A 21,793-nucleotide genomic window follows, 5' to 3' on the forward strand; every position below is an offset into this window, starting at 1 on the left:
AGCAGCTCTTTTTGTGGTGGCTAAGAATTAGAAATCAAAGGGATGCCCATCAATTGGGGAATGGCTAAACAAGCTGTGGTATATGTATGTAGTAGAATACTATTGTGCTAAAAGAAATGACAAGCAGGATGATTTCTGAAAAACCTGGAAAGACTGACATGAACTGATGCAGAGTAAAGTAAGCAGAACTAGGAGAATGTTGTACACAGTAACAGCAATATTGTTTAATGAAGAACTGTGAATGACAGTCTCAGCAATACAATGATCCAAGGCAATCCCAGTGGGGTGGGGGCATGAGAAAAGGATACAAGGTGTAAGAAGACTGGAAGAGTGGGAGAGAGTGCACGGGAGGTAGGTTATAAAGGGCTTTGAACACTAAACATTTGATTCTGCAGGTGACAGGGAGATAATGAAATTTACCTAGTAGGAGGGTGACAAAAGATACAGAAAACAGTGACTGAGTTATCAGAGACAAAAAAATAACAAAAATGCCAAAAAATTATTGTCAAGTAGAATAAGAGGCAGAACTTTAAAGCCAAAAACTAAATTAGTTCATTTAAAAGCCCCAACTCAGGGATGTCCCCTCTGCTTGAGAAGGTACCATCTTGTCAATACACAGAGTACTGACATCAGATCCATTCACAAATAAGCTGCTGTCTGTCCACATATGTAGACACAACTGTAACCCCTGTCCAGAAATCCTCATTACTATATCAACTGCATTAAAGGCTATGAAAAACCAATGAAATGTCAACATCCTTTGGAACCATTCCAAAGTCATTTGAATGGAGGCTCCTTGAGGCCAGGGACTTGGCTAGGACTGAAGGAGAAGAAGGAGAGACCTCTGCCCCTCCTGGCTAGAGGGGATCCCAAGCTGTTCTCCCAGGATCTCTCACTCAGGATCCCTCCAACCACAGGCCCCAGGGCTTTCTGGTACATACAGCTTCTCCTTCTACTACCCCAGACTGCCTTCTCCTAGCTTGTTTCTTTCTCCAGAGATAATCTCTTATGTCCCTTTCAATCTCATGAAACTGATGAGGGAACTGAGGATCAGCATGGTTAAGTGAACTCTCCTGTGGTCATTTCACATAGGTTCAGTAACTTCATGTAACCTCAGGGAGCCTCAATTTCCCCATCTCTGCTTGACCATACAGATTTGTTGAGGGGCAGCTCCTCAAAGGTTGGCACTGCCCAGGCTGACTGGATTTAGGGCAGGAGCTCACCTATAGGAATCTCCGTCTCTGTTGTAGTCACATAAAAGATAATCCTTTCCCACCACCTTATCTCTGGCAATTTTCAAGGGTTGATCGACAGAGGACAGAAGATCTTCACACAGGCTGGGGACCTGCCAGGCAGAAAGAGAAGAGAAAGGGTTAAAATTACACACATCACTTTGAGGCTGGCAAGTGGCCACATTGTGGTCAGTCGGTTGAACATCTGGCCTCTTGGTATTTTGCCCAAACTACAGGATTGGTCTTTTCCACAAATGTATCTTTGACACCAGCCATGTCCTCTTTATAAAGAAACTTGGACTTGAATCACAGCAGAACATGGTCTCTGCTCAAAAACAAGCCCAATTTTAATTGGGAAGTCACTAGTGTGGCCTAATAAAACTGAGCATGTACTGTGTATCTCTGGCGGGTGAAATGCATTTGAAGACTGAGAATAGGGTAAACACCTCAAATGCACAGGAATCCAAAGGGCGGCCAGAAGAATAAACCAAGCATCCCTGCCTGAGAACTCCCACAGGCTCCCAGGCTGGGTGGAGTATCCAATACTTTCCAGGCAGCTGACCAAGCATTACCATGCTGGCTAATAAAATCATACATATCTGCTACACAGGTAGCTTTTAATGGTGCCTTAACCCCAGCTGCTTCCTTCTTCATTTATCTTAGGGGTAACTCACTGGTAGGATGGCTCCTACAAGGCCCTCATTTCTGCTTGTGGCAGAGGCAGAAAGGGAAACACGACCACAAGGACTTCCCCCTTTGGAAAGTTGGGAAAGAGGGTTTGGACTTGGACCCAAAAGACCCGGGTTTTCATCCCAGGTCTGATGCATTTTAGCCCTGTGATCCAATGCAAGTTACATCACCTTGGTGGACTGAGAATAATTCTCTTAGGATCTGCTGCTTTAAGGAAAGCAAGCCCTTTGGGGACCTTAAAGCTTTGGAGGGATGTCAGCTGTGGGTCTGACATGACTATTTTCCCCTACAATGCCCAAGCTCAGAGGATTCCTTCTCAGCTGCCACCTAACTCTTCCTACCTTTCATAGCAAATTTCAACTTTGGAAAATTTTAGAAGTGACAGCATTAGCTTTTTGAAAGCAAATGCTCATTGGTTGAATAATTTTTATTTTATATTATCAATGTGTCTATTCACTTTCTTCTGGGTTCATCTCAGTGTCAATACTGATTGTCAATATTTTCTGTTACAAGGCAATGTACGATGCCCAGGGCCAGGTCAATGTACAACCTTTGGCTCCTCCTGCCAACCTTAAGAGTCAGAAGTCCTGGGCTTGAATTCAGACTCTGAAACTTACTGGCTTCTATGACCTCAGACAAGACACTTTACATCTCAGTATCAGTTTCCACATCTGTAAAATGGGAATAGTCATACTTGCATTATAGCTTTGGGAATCTTAAAGAGCCAAAGAAAAATGAGGTTATCCCCATGATCCTTCCCATCCCCCTTGCTATCTTTCATTCCTAACACACCTTTTGAACCCAAATCTGGTTCATGATTCCAATTTTACAATGGAAATAACTAAAAGGCATCTGATTAATTTCACTGATTCCTTTCTCAAGAAAATTTTCCCTCAAATAGTTTATTTCAAAATTAATAGCAACAAATTAAAGTTTGATGGATAGCAATATCATGTATTAATGTTTCTGCTAACCAGACATGCACATGACACAGGTTGTCATGATGTGCCCGTCTCAATCTGTATGTTAATTAATACACTCTCTTTGAGCTCAGTCCTGGGAACACTACACATAAGGTTCCCTGAAAGCTGTGTTGGGGCAGGGATCTCCTTTTAGTTCTGAATTAAATTCGTTTTATTTTTAGGACAATTAAAATCATTTCACCATCACCAGGCTTTTATGTTTTGGTTTTTTGTAAAAAGACAATCTTAAACCCAACACCACTGCCAACAATTGAGAATTTATTTTAAACTACGCATGTATATTGAAAAGTCTGGCTAGTGTGGAGAAATACAAAATAATGGTAAGTTTAGGTTCTGTATGTTGGTCATTTGTGAACAAACTAACTGATGTCAAAAATACTGGCATTTTTTCAGAAGTAAAAGATGCCTTCCTGGGCATCTAGTCCAATCCATCCCTAAACAGACAAGGCTGTTGACAAGTGGTCATATCCAACCACCAAAAGAAGTCTTCCTGTGACGGCATCAAAAGGCCTCCCTTAGGTGGCTCATTCCACTTCAGGACAGTTCTCACTGTTAGGAAGTTTTGCCTAATTGAGGCAGAAGCCACATCTGACATTTGCCCCCACTGCTCCTAGTCTTTTTTTCTCTTTCTTTTTTTTACTTAGTATTTTATTTTCCCCCAATTACACGTAAAAATAATTTTTGACATTCATTTTTAAAACTATGAGTTCCAAATTCTCTCCCTTCCTCCCTCCCCACTCCCCCATTAAGAAGACTTAAGTTATATGTGTAGTCATGCAAAACATATCCATAATAGTCATGTTGTGAAAGAAAACAGACAAAAAAAACCTCAAGAAAATTTTTAAAAGTACGCTTCAATCTGTATTCAGACACCGTCAGTTCTTTCTCTGGTGATGGATAGCTAGCTGTGAGTTTTTGTTTGTGGGAATGCCCTGGCAGGGGGAAGGCTTTGGGATGGCGGTGCCCCCTGCATTGTTATTGTGTATAGTGTGTATGTGTTATGATGGATTCAGCTTTCTGGTGCTTGAATAAATGTTTTGGTTCTGTCTTCCATAGAGAGAGTCTGTTATATTTTGTGATTCAGAACTACGCCAGCATATTCATAGCCGTTGTAGGTGCTGTGAATATCACATTGGTGCTACACTGTCATTCACCATGGCTCTTGGTCTTGCCCATTGGGGCCACACAAAACAGTCTCACCCCTGCCTCCGACAGCCTGCTTGAGGGGAGCTGCTGGATTTCCCCAAGTCTCCTCTTTTCCAAGCTGTACATTTTCAGATCCTCTAACTGATGTTTCTTTGTCTGGACTTGGAGCACTACCCTCGCCATTCTGGTTGTCTTTTCTTTGAGAACGATCCATTCGTCCACATCTTTGCTAAAATGTATTGCCCAGAAATAAATGCAAACCTTCAGATGTGATCTGACCAGAGCAGATACTGTGGGACTCCATCTCCCTTATTCCATACATTATGCCCTTCTTGTAACCTAAGATGCAGGAGCTTTTCTGGCTGCCATGTTAGAGCCCTGACACATAACTTAGCCTGAGGTCCACAAAAACCTCCAGATTATTCTCATATATTCTCAACTGCTGTTAAGCCATGCTTCCCAAAACTTAGGCTCGTGAGGTTGATTTTTTTTTAAACTCAACTTAAGACTTCATTTATAAATGTTCATCAATTGATCCCCTTTACATTTCTTATCTCATTTGCCCCACTTTGGTCACATAGTCAGATGAAAGGACTCACTGGAAAAAGACCCTGATGTTAGGAAAGACTGAAGGGAAAAGAGGATGGAAGGGAATGAGATGGATTGATGGTATCATGGAAGCAACAAACATGAACTTGGACAGACTTTGGGATATAGTGGAAGACAAAAGGTCCTGGCATCCTACAGCCTATGCATAGGGTCACAAAAAATCAGACATAACTGAACAACAAATCCTTCTGCCTGTCAATATTTTATAGCATGGGCTCACATACCAACCCAAAGAATTAGGAGTTCCAGGACATCATTCACTGTGTTTCTAACTCTTCTAAAGCCAGAAAATAACAACTTGGGGGAGGTGTGTACGTGTGTGTGAAATAGAAACTGCCATCCCCACTCCAAAGGGAAGGTATGTATGGTACTATAGAAACAGCCAGAGCCTAACCCTAACCCTGACTCCGTCTCTAACCCTCCAAGCTCCCACCAAACCTCCCTGAGCCTTAGTTTCCACATCTGCCAAATGCCCTGGCTGGATTGGTGAACCTCTACAGCTTCTTTGGTTCTAACACAGTCTAGTTCTGTATAAGGTCAAAGTGCTTTGAAAAGCAGACAGCCTTATTCCCATGCCCCTAACCCCTGCTCCTCTGTCCACCCTTAAAATACTTTCCTGCACTTAACCTGAGTCTTTCCTTTTCATTCTCCCTCGTATCTTTTGTATCCTTGTCCTCCTCTCATTAGATTGCAAGTTTCTTGAAAACAGGGCCAGGGTCATCTTTACCTCTGTATCTCCAAGGTCCAGCAAGGTCCATTACCTTGCATGCAGTAGGGGATTAATAAAGGCCCTCAGAATTAAAATCTATCTTGTCTGCCTCACAAGGGTAGCAAGTGGAATGTGTAGGTTAGTGTCTGTGAAGCACTAATGCTCTGGGCAGGAGGGAGCCCTACTGGTCTCTAGGTTCATGGGCTGTTTTTCTCAAGCAGAGCAGACTCACCCCTATCAAAGCAAGGGACCAACAATGACCAGGCTTGCTGGCTGGTTCTAGATGGAATTGTTCTGCATTTCAGAATTCCTCAGCAATGCACTAACCAGCATCAAAAGGATAGTAACTTAATCTGCAGCCCAGACTTTTTGGCAATGGCCTGAAAGGTGTTGAAACCACACATGCACCCTATAAGTCCTGCATGGTATCGTGATTCGCTCTGCTCCAAACATTCATGATTCGACATGGCTGATCGTTTACTGTTACCTGAGCAGCTGCCCTTCGTGACTGTGTTTGTGGATTGGATTCCACTCCATCAGTTCTGCTTACTTGGATCAAAGATGCATCTGTTTTGGAATAATAACATTCTCCGAGTCATGGGGAATGACAAGTTTGGCCTGGAGAGTTCCGCCTACAGAGCTGGGCTGTGCCAGCTGCCCTGTGGGTTTAGTGGTCATGGTCCAATCTTCTCTTTCCCTCCAGACAGGCTGGACACAGACATGTGCTTCCTTAGAGCCACGTCACTTCCTCAGAATGCCATCCTCACTGCTCTCGGCCCACCCAAATCCTATTCAGATTTCAGGGCATGAAGCAACATGGTACAGGACAAAAAATACTAGAACTAGAGAAAGAAAATGTGACATCTAGTCCCAACTTCACCACTTACTTGGGAAAGTCACCTTACCCTCTCTGGGAGTCTCAGTTTTCTCACCTCTGAAATGGGTATAATAATGCCTTCCTGTAGATGGGGGTTGTTTTCAAGGAAAATGCTTTTTAAATTGTAAAGAGCTACAGGAATTTTAAGCTCTTCTTCGTCAGGACTCAGCTCAAATCGTGCACCCTCTGTGACCAGTCTCAAGTAATCTCTCCTCTGCTTGCCTACACGATTACTATTCACACAATTTATTTCACAATTATTTAGAGAATGCCTTGACATCATTCTGTTGCTGTTGTGAGCTTTTTTATTTTTTTCTATATTCTTGTCTTGCCTTTCCAAATCTCCCCTGCTCCGGACACTCATTTCTGCCCTGCCCAGCTACAAGGCTGCTCCTCCTAAGGCACGGCTGTGACCAGATCATTCCTCTGCTCAGAGCCCTTCAATACCTAGTAGTTCCCTGTTGCCTTTCCAGAAAGCCCAAACTCTGGAAGCCTGGCCTTCAAAGGCCTCTGCAATCTGGAGGAGGCAATGAGAGAGGACAATCAAAGAGCATTCCATTTGGAGGCCGAAGGTCTCGGTTCAAGTCCTAGCTCTCCCTCTTCCTACTTAGGTGAGCTTGGACAAGTCACCGAGCTGTGTCTTGCTAATCTGTAACATCTTTTCTGGCTCTAATTGGAGACACCCCCTCCCCAACCTTATTGCATAGTATTACCCTCTGAATCTGCCAAACTAGAGAAAAAGCAGTAAACTACCAGAAGAGACCCAATGAGAGAGCAGAAAAAACACCGGGTTTGGAGCTACAGGCCCCTGAGCTTAAATCCTGACACTGATATTTACTACTACCTACACATGATGTCAGGAAAACCACAGGCCCACTCTGCACCTCCTCTGTCAAAGCAGGGAGTTAAACCAAATTGGCTTTACAGCCTAGGACTACTCACTATCTTTTGTAGTCTGTTTTCATGCCCTCCCCGCGTCCAGAAGTCCTATTACTGAAAGCCTAACTCAAATAGCACCTCTTTGAGGAAAGTTTCTCTGCCGCGTCTTACTTAGTAGTAAATTCTTCTATCACTTCATAACTCTCCCATGAATGGCTCACATTCTCCCCTGTATTTGTCGTGTGTGTGTGTGTAAAACTGCGAAAGTCTCCAAGGGGACCTAGTGCAGCTATCACAGCATCCTAGCCCAGTGTCTTCTAGCCACTGGCTCCAATCAATACCTGTACAAGAGTCCCTTTAACATCATTCCCCATCAGTCAGTTAATAAACATTTGTTAAGTGGCTACTATGTGCCTGGGACTATGCTGAATGCTAGGGATACAAAGAAAGGCAAAAGCCAGTCCCTGTCTTCAAGGAGGTTAGAATCTAATGGGAAAGACAATGTAAACACGTCTGTACAAACAAGCTCTATACAAGACAAAGAGGGGAGAGGGGAGATTAAGAGGTGAGGCCCTAGAATTACAAGGGGTTGGGAAGGTTTCTTGTAGAAGGTAGATTCTCACTGAGATTTGAAGAAAGCCAGGAGGCAGAGCATTGGGGACAGTCAGCGAAAATTGGTCCAGGATCAAAGAGATGGAGCATCTTGTCTTTGCTTAAAGACCAAAGTATCTTGTACATAAAAGATGTTTAATAAACAGTTGCTGATAGTGGGGACTAGCTCTGGATATTGAGTCAAAAATTCAATTCAACAAGCATTTATTAAGCACTTCCTCTGTGGGCATGATGTAGTGACAGAGCGATGGATGGGAAGACCTGGGTTCAAATCCTACCTCCGTCACTTACTAGCTGTGAGACACTTAACCTCTCAGCCTCAATTTCTTAATCTGTAAAAATGAGGTCAAACATAATGAACTCTTCAGGTCTCTTCCCACTCTAACGCTGTGATCCTCTTTTCTCCCAGGAGACCACATGTGAAATCTAGGACAGGGACCATAGCACCACAGAAGTAGGACCAGAAGGGACTTTAGAGAAAGAGCATCTAGTTTTTACAGATAAGGAATCAGAGGTTATATGACTGGACCCAGGTCATACAGCTAAGTAAGTGTCAGGGTGGTCAGGATTTGAACCTACGTTTTCTGACTCCAATTCCCGAGAATTTCCCAGAGCACCATGAGACATCTCTTCTTTAAGAAACTGACAATCCTCCATCCTGTTCTCCCCGTTGTTGTAGAAATCAAATGCTTTTCTCTATCTCGACCAATAGCTGATCCCATGAAAAGAGATAGAAATCAGAAGTTTCCGGCCACAAGTGAGGTTGGTGTTTATGTATCCATATGGTTCTACTTTGTTTCTTCCTCATCTCCATTAGTTATTAATGTTGAAAAAAAATTATTCAACCGAGAAAAGGAAACTTGAGATGAACCCTTACATACACATACATACACACACACACACACACCCCCAAAGCCAAATCAGTTCAGATCCATGGATAATCTAATCCATGAAGCCCAAGTTTTCAAAAATTGTATCCTTTGTACCTTGGAATTTTTTTTAAAGGCCAAATGAACACATGCTCTTTTGATCTGAACACTGGCTGAATGCCCATTGTTACAGAGATCAGGATCTAAAACAGACTCTGTTCACCCTGCTGCACATATTCTGATGAGTAATAGTCATGAAAACATGGTATAGAAAACAGGTCTGCACACCCTTCCTCTCCTTCAGAGATAGAAATGCCACTGGTAGCCAGCAGGGGTCTCTCTTTGAAAGAAAAGGAAGAAAAAGTTAAAGAAAAGTGAAAAATCTAAAAGTTATTTTGGCTTTGTTGAGCAGAACAGAAAGAATATCTCTATTAACAAAGATGGCAAGCCTACTTCACTTTCAATCAGTCAATAGCCCATCAACATTTATTAAGCGCCCGCTCTGTTCCAGGCACCATGCTGAGCACTGGAGGCCAGCAGCCTCATCTTCCTAGTTAGCTCTCTATCCAAAAGCCAATATCCACTGCCTCTCTGAGAACTTAGGCTGTAGTTTTCTTCCAGGAACCTCCCTACAATGGACTATTATTCCATCTTAAATAATTATAATCGATTTTGCATTTGAGTATCTGTGTTGTTACCAAATTATATAATATATATGTAAAACACCTTTGAAGCCTTAAAGCATTCCATAAATGCCAGCTGTAATCGCCATCATCTGTCTTTTCTTCTCTACTACAAAGGAAGTTTTCCATGTCCAAGAATTCTCTTATGTCCACCTCTGCCCCAATCCAGTACCTAGGCCAGTGTTTTCAGGTGGAAAGCATTTAATGTTTGTTAATCAAACAGATACAGCAGAGGTTGCACAGGGCTGTTTCCAGGCTAAACACAATCCCTGCACCTCCCTTACTTTCTTCTTTCTAGGGTCTTGTGACATTGCTCTCTCCTGGTTCTCCTCCTAACTAACTGGCCACTCACTCCTCAGTCTCCTCTGCTAACAGTGCTCTGTTCATCTAATGTCCACTACTCATGGGGTATGCCCTAAGGTCCAGGCCAGGGCCCTCTCCTCTTTTCATTTTACGTTCTCCCACTTGGTGACCTCGTTGGGCCCTATGGGTTCAATGATCATTTCTATGCACATGATTCCTAGATGTGTGTATCCAACCCTGTTCTCTCTCCTAAGCTCCAGCCTCATCACCAACAGCTTTTTGGATGTCTTGTAGGCACAGCTAAGCTCAATGTGTCCAAAACAGAATTCATCATCTTTTCCCAAAACCCTCTCTTTTTCCTGACTTCCATATTACTGGAAGATTTCCTACAGTCAGCAGTAAACAAGTATTTATGAAGTACTTAAGTGCCAGGGATTGTACTAAGAGCTGGGGATATTAACAAAGGCAAAACCAGTCCCTGCTTTCAAGGAAGTTATGTTCTAATGGGGGAGACACACATTAAAATCACCTGGGATGTACAAAATATGTACAAAGTATATCGGAAGATTACCTCCAAAGGACGTTACTAACAGCTAGAGGTGCTGATGAAGTCCTCCTGTACACATGGCATTTGGGCTGAATCTTGAAGGCAGCCACAGAAACCAAGAGGTGGTGAGGAGGGGGAAGAGCAGGGCAGAGACACTGAGCTAGAGTATTCTATGTGAGGTAAGCTTTGGCAGGAAGGGGTCAGGTTGTGCAGAGCTCCAGCTTTCTGCATATTACCACGTCCCAAATCACCACGCCTGCAATATTCTCCCTCCTCAGCTCCGCTTCTTAGCGAATCTGGTTTGCTTCCTTCAAATCTCAGCTAAAATGTCACCTTCTGCAGGGTTTTCCCTGCCTGCACCTCTGCCAGTGCCTTCCCTTCAGAGATAACCTCCCCTCTATTCCATCATCTCCTCCTAGTTATCTCCCTTGCCACATGGGGGCACCTAAAGGGCAGGGCCTATTTTCACCTTTCTTCGTAGCCCTACTTCTTAGCACAGACCCTAGCACATACAAAATTCTTAAGGATTGGTTTTTTCTCTTTTTTTAAATAATATTTTAGTCCCCCCCCCCAATCATATGTAAGAACAATTTTTAACATGCATTTTTAAAAAACTTGTAGATTCTCGTAAATTTGTAAAATTTGTAAATTCTCTCCCTCCCTCCCTCCCTGAGAGGGCAAGCAATTTGATATAGGTTATACAGGTGTAATCACGCAAGACACATTTCCATGTCAGCCACATTGTGAAAGAAAACACAGACCAAGCACAGGCGTGCGCACACACACGCACAAAAGTGAACTTTTGTGTATGCTTCTATCTGCATTCAGACTCTCTCAATTTGATTTTCACCTTAGTTAAGGACTCAGGCTGAGCCTTGGTACTCCCCAGGGCTGCTGAGATCCAGGCCAAAGAAGAAAAGTTCTAAGAAAGAAGACAGGCTATGAGGGAAGGGCCTGGAGTTCCTGCCGTAGGGGATCTTCAACTGCTTATCTTATGGTACAATTGCCTTGCATCTCTCCCCTCTTCACAGTGGTCAATTAACCCAGTGAAAGGGGCCTTTCACCAGCATTTTGAAAAAGGAGTCCATTTTATTTCAGTCTTCCTACCCAGTATGAGGGCCACTGTCACGAAGGCTCAAAAAGGCAAGCATCTGTCCATGTGGGACAGTATTAGGAATCCCTGGGAGAGCATTTAAGAGCAACCACTCCCCTATTCCACTGACAGATTCCTCACTGATATGCTGCCCAATAGCTCTGAGCAAGGAAACAATAGCTTCTCTTCCTCCCCCCAGATGCCCTCAGACACTATTCCCCCCAACAGAAGCTTGATTTCAGCTGTTCTCAGTTTGAATGATTGCCATTGAGAAGCATGAGGCCTTCCAGGAGAGGGTGGCCTGTTTCTGTCAAGTGGGAGAACAGGAACGAGCAGGACAAAGGGAAGACAAACTGAAAGAAGAAAATGAAAATGGCCATACTATGAGTCAGTGGGCAATAAACAACAGTTCTGTTGTATGCAATGTAACCATAAACTTCCCTAAGTTTGTAAAGCAGGTATGCTCTGAGTTTAATTAAACTAACTACTTCCAGGCCAGCTGCACATCCAATCACCTGTGTCCAGAGAGAAATCATACACCTTCCCAAGCTGTGGATCCCTTTTAATGGGGGCCGAGGCCCTCAGGGCAAGTGTCACAAAACCTAAGCATATTTTTTAAAATAAAGGGGGATCGGAAATCCTTTGAGAAGTGCCTGATAAAGCCAGTTCGGATATGCTCTGAATTAATCACAGTAACTCAAAAATCTCTAAGGCTTTAAGGTTTACAAAGTGATTTCTTCCTAGCAACTCTAGAAGGGAGGCAATAAAAACTGAGGATGGAAGAAAGAAGTGCCTTGCCCACTCTAACACAAACAGGACATTTCGGAGCTAGGTCTGGCAACAAAGATTTCTGACTCCAATCCTGCTGCGCCTTCCATATATCACTAGATACTCCACTATCTGGGACCTGAGATGCAGGGCTCACACAATGCCAGGAGGCCTGCCCTGGTCTCAGTCATGTCTTCTCTCTACTTCATATGCTGCCTTTCAGACCCAGCCCCACCCACTAGCTACTGGTGCCAGATCAGTACATTATTCACAGGAATTCCTGGGACGTAGGCTGCTGAGGCAGAGGCCTAAGAGACAACATGAAGCTCTCGAGACAGTTGTTCCAAAAACCTGGGGAGAGGTTGGCTGAGTCCTTAGCCCTTGGAGATCAATGTGATGACCGTTCTTAGGGCATCTGATCATCAACTCATGTGCTCTTCATCACCTGTCTCATCAATAAAATGAACACAATGACATGATCCACCCAAACAGCCACCTGCTATTTAGCAAAAACATTCACAGCCAATTGAACTGTTGAAATTTTCTGTGCAGCAAACAAAGAACAGGCATGGCCAGCTGGGGTGGGTGTCTGTCTGTGTGGGCACCCTGATCTCAAAGGTTCATTAGGACCCCTGACTAAGAATGCCCTTTCCAACAGTGGCCATGAGGGGCTGGCAGCTAAGCCCTCCAGCTGGAAACATCAAGTGAGGAGGCTTTGCCTGTCCTCCCACTTAGAGTCACTCGGGAGGAGCACACCAGCAACTTAACATAGCCAAGGTCACACAGATAACAAGTGGCAGAGTAAGATTTTTTAACTTCTGATTAAAGATCCAGGGCTCCTTCCCCTAAATTACCCTGTTCATACTTGAATAAATGGAAAGCCACAAAAATTTAACCGGGCCACGGAGATGCAAAACACAACCGTAAAAAGCTACCTTTTGCAATCATTTGCTCATTCAACAAATATTTCTGAATCACCTACACCTACTCCCTTGTGCACACTTTGGCAGGCCTGGGTTTCTAAGCCTGCAGTGTGGGGAGGAAAAAGAGCTCTAATTCTGGAGCCAAGCCCTGGGTTCAAATCCTCACTCTGCCCCGGCTACCTGTGTGTGACCATTAGGCAAGTCACCTCTTATCTGGATTTTGGCTTCCTTATTTGTAAAAGACAGGGGATTAGACTAACTAGCCTCTAAGAGCTGATCCTATGACCTCTTAAAAACACGGCTAAGGCCATCTTTGGACAGGAAAGAAAAAGGCATACATGACACAAAATGGTTTCCCTATCACAGGATGATTAGGCTTTGTTCCTGAAACTACCATTAGTGGGAAGGAAAACAAAATCCCTTCAGGGTCATACCTGGGTTGCTTGCGCTCCAGGACAGCCCCAGCCCCCCTGCTCCCCAAGTGTCTTTTCCAATAAGGCAGACAGCTTGTAGAGAAGCAGCAAAGATGCTCACCTGCTCAATATTCTCTCAGAAAGGAGTATGCAAATCCATTTTCCAAATCTGCTAAAAGGAGGAAGAACAATGTGGCAGAAATGGGGCTGGTTTGGGATCAGAGTGGGCACCTGGGCTCTCGACCCCGCTCTTTCACTCGATACTTGGTAGACCCTGAGTGAAGATTCTCCCTTCTCTTGGGTTTTCATCTAGAAAACACGAGGCTGAACTAAATGACCTCTAAGGTTTCTGGCCCTCAGTTTTCTCATTTGTGAAATAAGCAAGGCAGATCTATGATTACATTCTAATGTATACTGCTACCAGGAAAATATTACCCCACGAAGAGGACAGCTTTTGTTAACCAAGAGATTTAAGATGAATGAATGAAAAGCACTTATTGTTTACTAAGTACCAAATATCGTGCTAAGGCCAGGGACACAAACACAAGAGCAAGACAGTCCCTGTCCTCAAGAGGCTTACATTCTAGGAGGAGACAAAGGAGGTTTGTGGCCTGGGAAGCCTCTACCCTGGCCTTCTTCCTCCCTCGAAAACTACAACCATACACAGGCAGTCAGTTGGCATACTCTTTTCAGAAACAAGGATGGTGTTTATTTCATTAGTACTGGAGAGAAGGAAGGAGCAGAGGAACAAAAGTGGCAGCAGTAGAGAGGGCAAAGAGATGGCCATCATGGCTGGGGTGGACAATCTGAGTTTGGGGTCTAGGGCCAACTAAATATAGTGGGCTATGTGTATTTGTGCCAGCTGACTCACTAATCAAGACAGTTCAGCCCCAGGGCAATGGTTCCAAAATTACGAGTGGATTAAATCACCTAGGGCAAGGTTTTAGGAGGTGAGGAGGGGGGCAGTGTGGTCTGGTCAGCAAACAGATTACCAGGGGCAGTTGGGATAGGTTATAAGGAATGCAATGATAGGAAAACATCCTATTTGAACACCTGACAGTGACAATGGCCCTCTGATGAGACAGAGAGAGAAAACTGAAAATAAATGAAGAACACTTAATTCACTTGTGTATGTGTGGATGGTAAAAAGCAAAGATACCAGCACTCCTTATAAAACAATAAAGAGCAGCTATGACAGCCATCACAACTGTGTGAATAGGAATAAATGTGGGGGTGTAGGAAGAAGTCTAAGAAGCCAAGCTGAAGAAAGACAGTCTTCCAAGCTCAAAGTTAGCCATTATTTAAAGTAGGCACTCCAGGATATGACGGTTTCTACAAAGATGGGTCAATTAGGAGCTCCAAATACAAATTTTCAAAGGATCCCAATGTTTTCACTGAAGTCCAATAATACTTCCTGGTTCATTTTTTAATTGAATTCTTTGTGTTTTGGTTACAAAATGAAAATACTCTGAATGAAAAAGGCCAATGTTGGCGTATCAGATGTGGGATGGGAACACTAAACAAATCAGACAATTTTCCTTGCCCCCGTCCTCTAGCACAAAAACCATCCAGGCTCATTTATGTGCCACAATGTTGAAACCTGGACTCCTTCCATTTTGGTCCTGTGTTTCATCAGGAGTTATTGTAATTCCACTGAGTCATCAGGGGAAAATAGCCTCACTTAACAAGAGGAAAAAGCTCAATCTACTTTGTGTGATGGTGGTTCTAATGAAAAAAAATCAATTCCACCCATAAGCCCTTACTCATCCTCTTTTTTTGTTTGTCAAGGATAGAGAGCACCCTGACATTTGGACTATTAGTGTGAAACCCAACTGAAAACTGGATCTCTTTTTTTTTTTGCAGGGGGGAAGGCAGGGCAATTGGGGGTAAGTGACTTGCCCAAGGTCACACAGCTAGTGTGTCAAGTGTCTGAGGCCACATTTGAACTCAGGTCCTCCTCACTCCAGGGCTGGTGCTCTACTCACTGCACCACCTAGCTGCCCCTGGATCTCTTTACAAGAGTCCTTCAAGAGCACAGGAAACTTTGAGATCCAGGCTCCTTTATTTCACAGATAAGAAAACTGAGGCATAGAGAAGGGAAATGATTCATAAGTAGTGGAACTGGGAAGAAAGCTTGCTATACCATGGGGTGAACCTCTTCTAATTGCTGCTTTTGGAAACCTCTTCAAGCCCTTACCATTGTGTGGCCCAGAAGCACTGGACTTTCTTTTTTTTTTTTTAATTAATTTTTTTCAAGCCAAGGTGGTTGTTTTTCAGAGTTTGAACCATGATGAGAAGGATAGAGGGATTCATATTATGTCCTAAGGTGAACTAAGTGAAATCCTTAAACCAGTGCCTAACAGAGAAAAAGCACTGGCTCTTTATTTTGGGGGGGGAGGGGCTGGGGGGAGAGGGAGGTAGGAATCTGTCCTCGTCCCTGAACTGCTTCAACACTTCTTATTAACAGTTTCAATGAGTACACAGACTCTATACTTTTTGCCCGCTCAGATTAGCTGATGTCACAAAGCTCCAAGGGCCACCTTACCTACTGGATGACCAGAAGGAGATTCCCAAGAGCTTGAGGAGCTACAAGCCTGAACCATCTCTAGCAGCTCCCTTTTGGGCAGAAGATGAGGCAGCCTGAGAATACGTGAGATGAAAGGTGCCTGTGGGCTTCAGAGGCCTTCCTGCTCAGTATGCATCAACAGGCGATACAGCACCTACAAAGGTAATCCAGGCTTGGGTTTCAATGAAGTGTTCTTGTACTCTGCCCTCATCCGCCCACAAGTGTGGGACGGAGTGGAGTTCTAGGCAACATGTTTTAGGAGCAGTGCTGGTAAGCTAGAAAGCACTGAGGGGAAGGCACCCAGGGCAGTGAAGTGCCGCAGGATCATGCCATGAGAACTGGTTCATATACCACCATCAGATCAATGGGGGCTTTTTTTTTCTTGATACTCCTATCAGGACCTTCCCTGGAAATGAACGCACATTTACTTTCTAACCAGACTGTGGATTCTTCTACCATCTAGGTATACATTGTTTCTTCCCACAGAATGAGCTCTTGGAAGGCAAGGGCTATCTGAATGCCCACTGCCTGACACAGTGCCTGGTATATGGCAGCCCAGTGGTACATCAGATCAAGTGTGTGGGACCTGATTTTGAATCCTGCCTTGGACACTTATGTGGACAGTCATTTAACATCTGTTTCACTTTCCTTATGTGCAAAATGGGGGTAGTAATAGCTCCTACCTCCAGGGCTGCTATGAGGGCAAAATAAGATGATATAAGAAAAGAGCTCTGAAAATCTTACAATGCTGTTGAAACATTAACTATTATAATTAGTGGTTATTAAACAGGTGTAGACCGATTCATAGGCTGAAGGAATCTTGTTTAGCTTCGAAAAGAGAAAGTCTAGGTGGACTGGTAGTTGCACATAAGTTGCCCCAGATGGCACAAGAGTGGCTATAAGCCGCAGTGGCAGATTCAGGCTCAAGAGAAAGGAAAACTTCCCACCACTGAGAGTGGTCCTAAAATGGAGGGGCTGCTTGGAGAAGGTATGGGTTCCCCTCACAGGAGGTCTTCAAACACAGGGACTGCACTACTACTACTGTTCAGGAATGGGCTGGATGAAAAGTCCTTCGCAACTCTGGGATTTGGGGATTCGATCTTGGGAATTCCAATTTAGGCCTCATCTCTAAAACATGTTGCCTCCTAAATGCCATGACCCAATGTGATGTAAGAATTTAGAAAAGCTCTGAAGGCAGCATTAGGAAGGAGCGCTCTGGCCACATCAGGCCGCCATTGAGATTCCAAGGTTTTACACTAATAGGACCCAAGCCAAAGAAGTTACACTTCAGGAAGAGAGGGACAAGGAGAGGGTCGTTCCCAACCCATTTCCACCAGCATCTCCACTGTGATTACAAAGCCCTACACAGAGATAAAGAGACTGTGTCAGAGGACCTGAGATAGCCTATCTGCATGGGATGAGGCCTGGTCTAGGTCAGAATCTGGCAGGAAGTCTGTGGCTCTGGCTGCTAACTAGCTGAGACTCCCTCTCCTAACTTCTCCACCAATAGCCTTCACCCCCTAAGAAGACCTCCAACCATGGTGGGCCTTGGCCATGCTCACCTCACTCCCAGCTCAACTCACTGTTCACCTCCTTGACAGCAGCCTTCTCCACAGCGGCGTCCTCTCCTCCATCTTCTGACTCCCCTTTATTTGTATCTCTAGTGCCTAACTCAATATTGGCCCAGCACACAGTAAGGGCTTCACAAATGTTACATCCACCTTTTCATCAATTTGTGTGACTCCAGGCAAGTCACAACCTCCGTGGGATTCAGTTTCCTCTTCAGAGGCCCAGCTAAGGCGCCACTGCCTCCAGAAAGCCTTCAATGGGCCCCGTGGGTGCAAGCAACCCTCCCCTCCTTGTCTTAGCTTTGTTCTTTTGCTCTGATCACATTCTACCCTCGCATTCCCATTACATGTGCACACACATTTCTCTCCCCATCTCTCCATCTGAGTACCTGAGGGCAGGGATAGTAGTCTCTGTTTGTCTGGTATTCCCAGTGCCCAACCTGCTATAGGACACTCGATGAATTGACCCAAATCTACAAACCCCGAAAACTGCCAAGGTCCCAGCAGCACCTGCACACATTCCTGGCATTCTAGGCAGGCAAGATTGAGCCTGCTCTCTACTCTTTCCAAAGCATGTACAATGTTTCCAGACCTTAGGGTCTCAAGAGGGCAATGCAAACCCTCCCATGGGAACGAGTCTGCACACATGCCTGCCAAAAGGGAACTGGTGAAAGGTCTGGGTTGGGGAAATTTTTCTCTCTCATTTGGTTATTAAGAAACCAGACCTTCCCAATTTCTGCTCATTTTACTGAACCCCAAGACAAGACCCAGCTGAAGGTATCTTCTTTTTCTCAATAAGCATGGAGGTAGTAGATTATAGGGAAAGAGTTCTGGACTCCCAGTCTGAAGACCCAGGTTTGAGCCCCAACTCTGTCCTTTACTACCTATGGGGCCCTGGGCTCTCAGCCTTTTAGGCTCTCAGCCTAAACCTCCTTTTCTGCAAAATGTGGGAGCTGGACTAGATGGTCACTTAGGACCTTTCCTAAAATACTGGCTGGCCTTTCATTTCCAGGCAGCTTCTAGCCCCAAGTGCTTCCCCCAAATTAGGAATCCAACATGACTGCCTTTGTGACTGAGAATGTGCACCACATCTTAATCCCACCCCTTGGACTCCTCTCCCCCACTTTTCACCTTAGGCTCTCTTTGCCCTCTGAATGTTCTTGGTATCCCGGGTTAAAAGCAGCTTCATCTGCTCATCCCTCCAGATTCTGCACGAAGCCATTTTCCTGAAGGAGCACAAGTTCCCTCATACTATGTGCTGGCTGCTAACCCACCCTGCTCCTTTACCACTAGCATCACATCAGAAGGACCACAGGATCTCGAGAAGTCTCAAAACAGGGCCTTTTCAACTTTGTCTACTTGCAACCCCTTTAGCGCTTCTTAAACTAGGGTTGAGACCTACAGTTTAAGAAGTGCTGAGAAGGGACCTTTAAGACCATCACCTAGTGCTGCCCCCCCCCCCCATTTTATAGAGAGTTTCAAGGACTATAGAATCCCAAGTCTGAGGTCCAGGGGAGTAAGTCAGTCTAGGCAACAAGTATTTACTAAGCTCCTACCACAAGCCAGGCACTGGCCCAAGCACTAGGGATACAAAGAAAGGTGAAAGGCAGCCTCTGTCTTGAGGAGCTCATAGCCTAAGTGACTAGCCTAATGCCAGAGAGTTTCAGCAAGCTGCAAAGAGAACCCAGCACCTCCTCCAAATACAGGCTGTCCTTTACACCATCCCAGGTCAGGACAATGCCCAAGCCTGTCTGGTTTACAGAAAGTGACTAAACCCCATGATGGACACTAGTGGCTGATGTAAGAAAGCCTTCTTGGGACCTGTGTTTGGTGACAGAAGCCAAGACTGTGCTTTGTGACTGAAAGGTCCTTCCTTCATACAGCCCTCTCATCTGCTCCAGTTAGCGGCTGGCAAATCCCAGCTCTGCTGACTTTGCAGGCTGGGATGAGCAGGGTTGGCATCAAGGCTCAACCCTTTACTTCCAAGTCTGGGCTTCCCTCTACTCTTACAAGTGACCCTCTAAGACCTGATCCCAGAGTCCCCCATGACCAACAGTTCTCTGAAGTGAAACAAAATCTCAAAAAGGCAGAGGTGGGAGGTGGAGAAACTGTAACATAGTTGAGAGATCCTTTAATTAGGGAAAGGCACAAAAATTTGCCATGGAGAGATGGCAAATCACTTCTTAGTCTCTGGAATGGGAAGAATGTACAAACTGGTGGTATAATTGACAAGTTCTCATTGTGGTAGACACATCCCAAGAATGAAACACCAAATCCTACCCTGGGGTTATGGTCTTCCCTAAAATCTCAGGGAACCTAGGAACTGCTTTAATTCACACTCAGAAAGTAGAACAATGATTATCAGGGAAGGTGGGCCATATCTTCCCTTTCCTTGGCTGCCCAAATACTATGGAGGGAGCTCTTCTGACTTTAGGCTAGAAATGTTAATTAGTGGGATACAACTGCCAAACCAAGTCAGGGCAGACTTCCTCATTTTAATGTGTGTGTCACACACATCATCTGTGACCCCTTACCACTAGAACTTCCTTCAATGCCTTCCCCGGGGTGTGAAGCTGACTCTGGGCTAACAAGGTCACAGGACCACAGAGGCCAGTAGAGAGCCAAGCTCCTCGTTTTTGTAGGTGAGGAAACCGAGGGGAGGCCCCTCCAATGGCATGAGTAGTAAGTACCCCCTTCCCCTGGATGACTCTCTCCATATTGAGCTGATGCAACCCTGGAAGAGAATCAATAAACATTGTTCACTGCATTCAAACAATTGCGTTTGGCAGGCCCTACCAAAGACAAGCCGACCTTTAAGAGCTCCATGGCCTGATAAAGCATCCAAGTGGGGTATCAGCAGAAGCTGCCTCAGAGAACCTGGAAAGAAGACTTGAATACTGGCAGCTGCCTGCTTCACACAGGCTGGGCTCATTACTTAGGGTCTAAGGGACTTAGGAGATGAAGGGCACATTGGCATTAGGATGAGAACAAGCTCATTTAAAATTAAGAGTCCACACTTAACGTGATATGGCTTTAAGCAAGTCCCTGAGTAAGGAAGCTACCTCATGAGAGGGATCTCCCTTTGTCCACCTCCACACATGCGCCAGCCACCCTCCCAAGAAAAGGGAAGTAGAAAGACCAAAAGGAGACAGGCAGGCACTCTGGCTTTAAAGCAGCTCAGCCTCTGAAGGCCTATTCCTCATTGTTCCATCTCTAATTCACATTCGGGAATAAAGGCGAAAAAAGGAAAAAAAAACTTCTCTGCATTCCAGATAATCATTTCCAGCCTGGGGGCAAACCTGTAGCCCCCAACCCTACACGCTTTTCTTCTGAACAAAAATTATGTTATTTTAGTTCCCAGTCAATAGAAATCCTGTGCTGATGTACATTCCAGAAGAGAGAAAATGAATGCTAATTCCAACCTGAGTGTTTGGCTCCTAATCTCTCCTCCTGGTAGCCTGCTGGTGGGCCTTCCTTCCCAAGGCCTCCTCAGGCCGAGCTCCTCCCACCACCTGGAAAACCCAATCCTGCTCCTAACTAGCAGGTCTCAGTCACCCCCAAGGTAACCAGCTCCCCAGGATCCTAAACTCTGGGTTCTTCTGAGAGCTTTTCCTATCTCTTCCTCCTGGTGAATGCAAGGGCCTTAGAATTTAATCAGTCATTATTTGCAAGCAGACTAATTGTAGGGTAAGCCTAAGGCAAGGCAGCCCACACTGAGGCAAATGAATATGGTTCCTTGTGCTGCTTCTCCTAGGAAGGATCCTGGGAGAAGAATGATTGACAGTCTCTCTAATAAACTCTAATTATGAGCTCCGAAGAATGAGAGAGCCACAACAGAGGTGGCAAAAGGACAAACCACAAACTGTCCGACTAATGAACGAAAAGTGTCCCATCTGATGAGGGCCAAAGACCCAAAAGAGGAGCCGAGATGAACTCCTCCTCTCCCCTGGCCAGTCCTCCTCCCCCTCGACCCCAAGCTCAGAGATCCTTTGCAAACAGCGACTGGGAAGCAGTTGGGGGCAGTAACAGTCAACTCCCCAGCAAAAGACTGGATGTCAGTGACCCAGGGAACAGGAAGGGGCATGCCAAACTACTTGGTGCTCCCTAGCACCATCATTCCATTCTCTGCTAGCAGATTAATGCTGAAGGCGGGGATGGAGGCTTCCACAGAAGGCTCCCCATCAGGGTCCAAGTTTGAAAAGGCATTCTGTTTCTCACCCAAACTCTAGTTCTTTTAGACAGCTTTTGGCCAGTTCCAACAACTGCAGAGACAGAAATCCACACTAAAAGTCTTTGCCACTTGTAGTAACCTACAGAAAGGTG

At 44.9% G+C, this 21,793-nt stretch overlaps 1 protein-coding gene across 2 annotated transcripts in view; it reads right to left on the reverse strand.

Moving 5' to 3' along the window:
- The window catches only part of CAPZB (capping actin protein of muscle Z-line subunit beta), a 166,200-nt gene that overhangs the window by 58,053 nt on the left and 86,354 nt on the right, over positions 1–21,793 (reverse strand). For both annotated transcript variants that reach the window (XM_036746958.1, XM_036746959.1), the window contains exon 3: positions 1,224–1,345. In XM_036746958.1, the coding sequence (XP_036602853.1) occupies positions 1,224–1,345 (122 nt within the window). The remainder of the gene's footprint in view (positions 1–1,223; positions 1,346–21,793) is intronic.

Source organism: Trichosurus vulpecula, chromosome 2 (assembly GCF_011100635.1).
Source record: "Trichosurus vulpecula isolate mTriVul1 chromosome 2, mTriVul1.pri, whole genome shotgun sequence".
In the NCBI taxonomy this organism is placed as follows: domain Eukaryota; kingdom Metazoa; phylum Chordata; class Mammalia; order Diprotodontia; family Phalangeridae; genus Trichosurus; species Trichosurus vulpecula.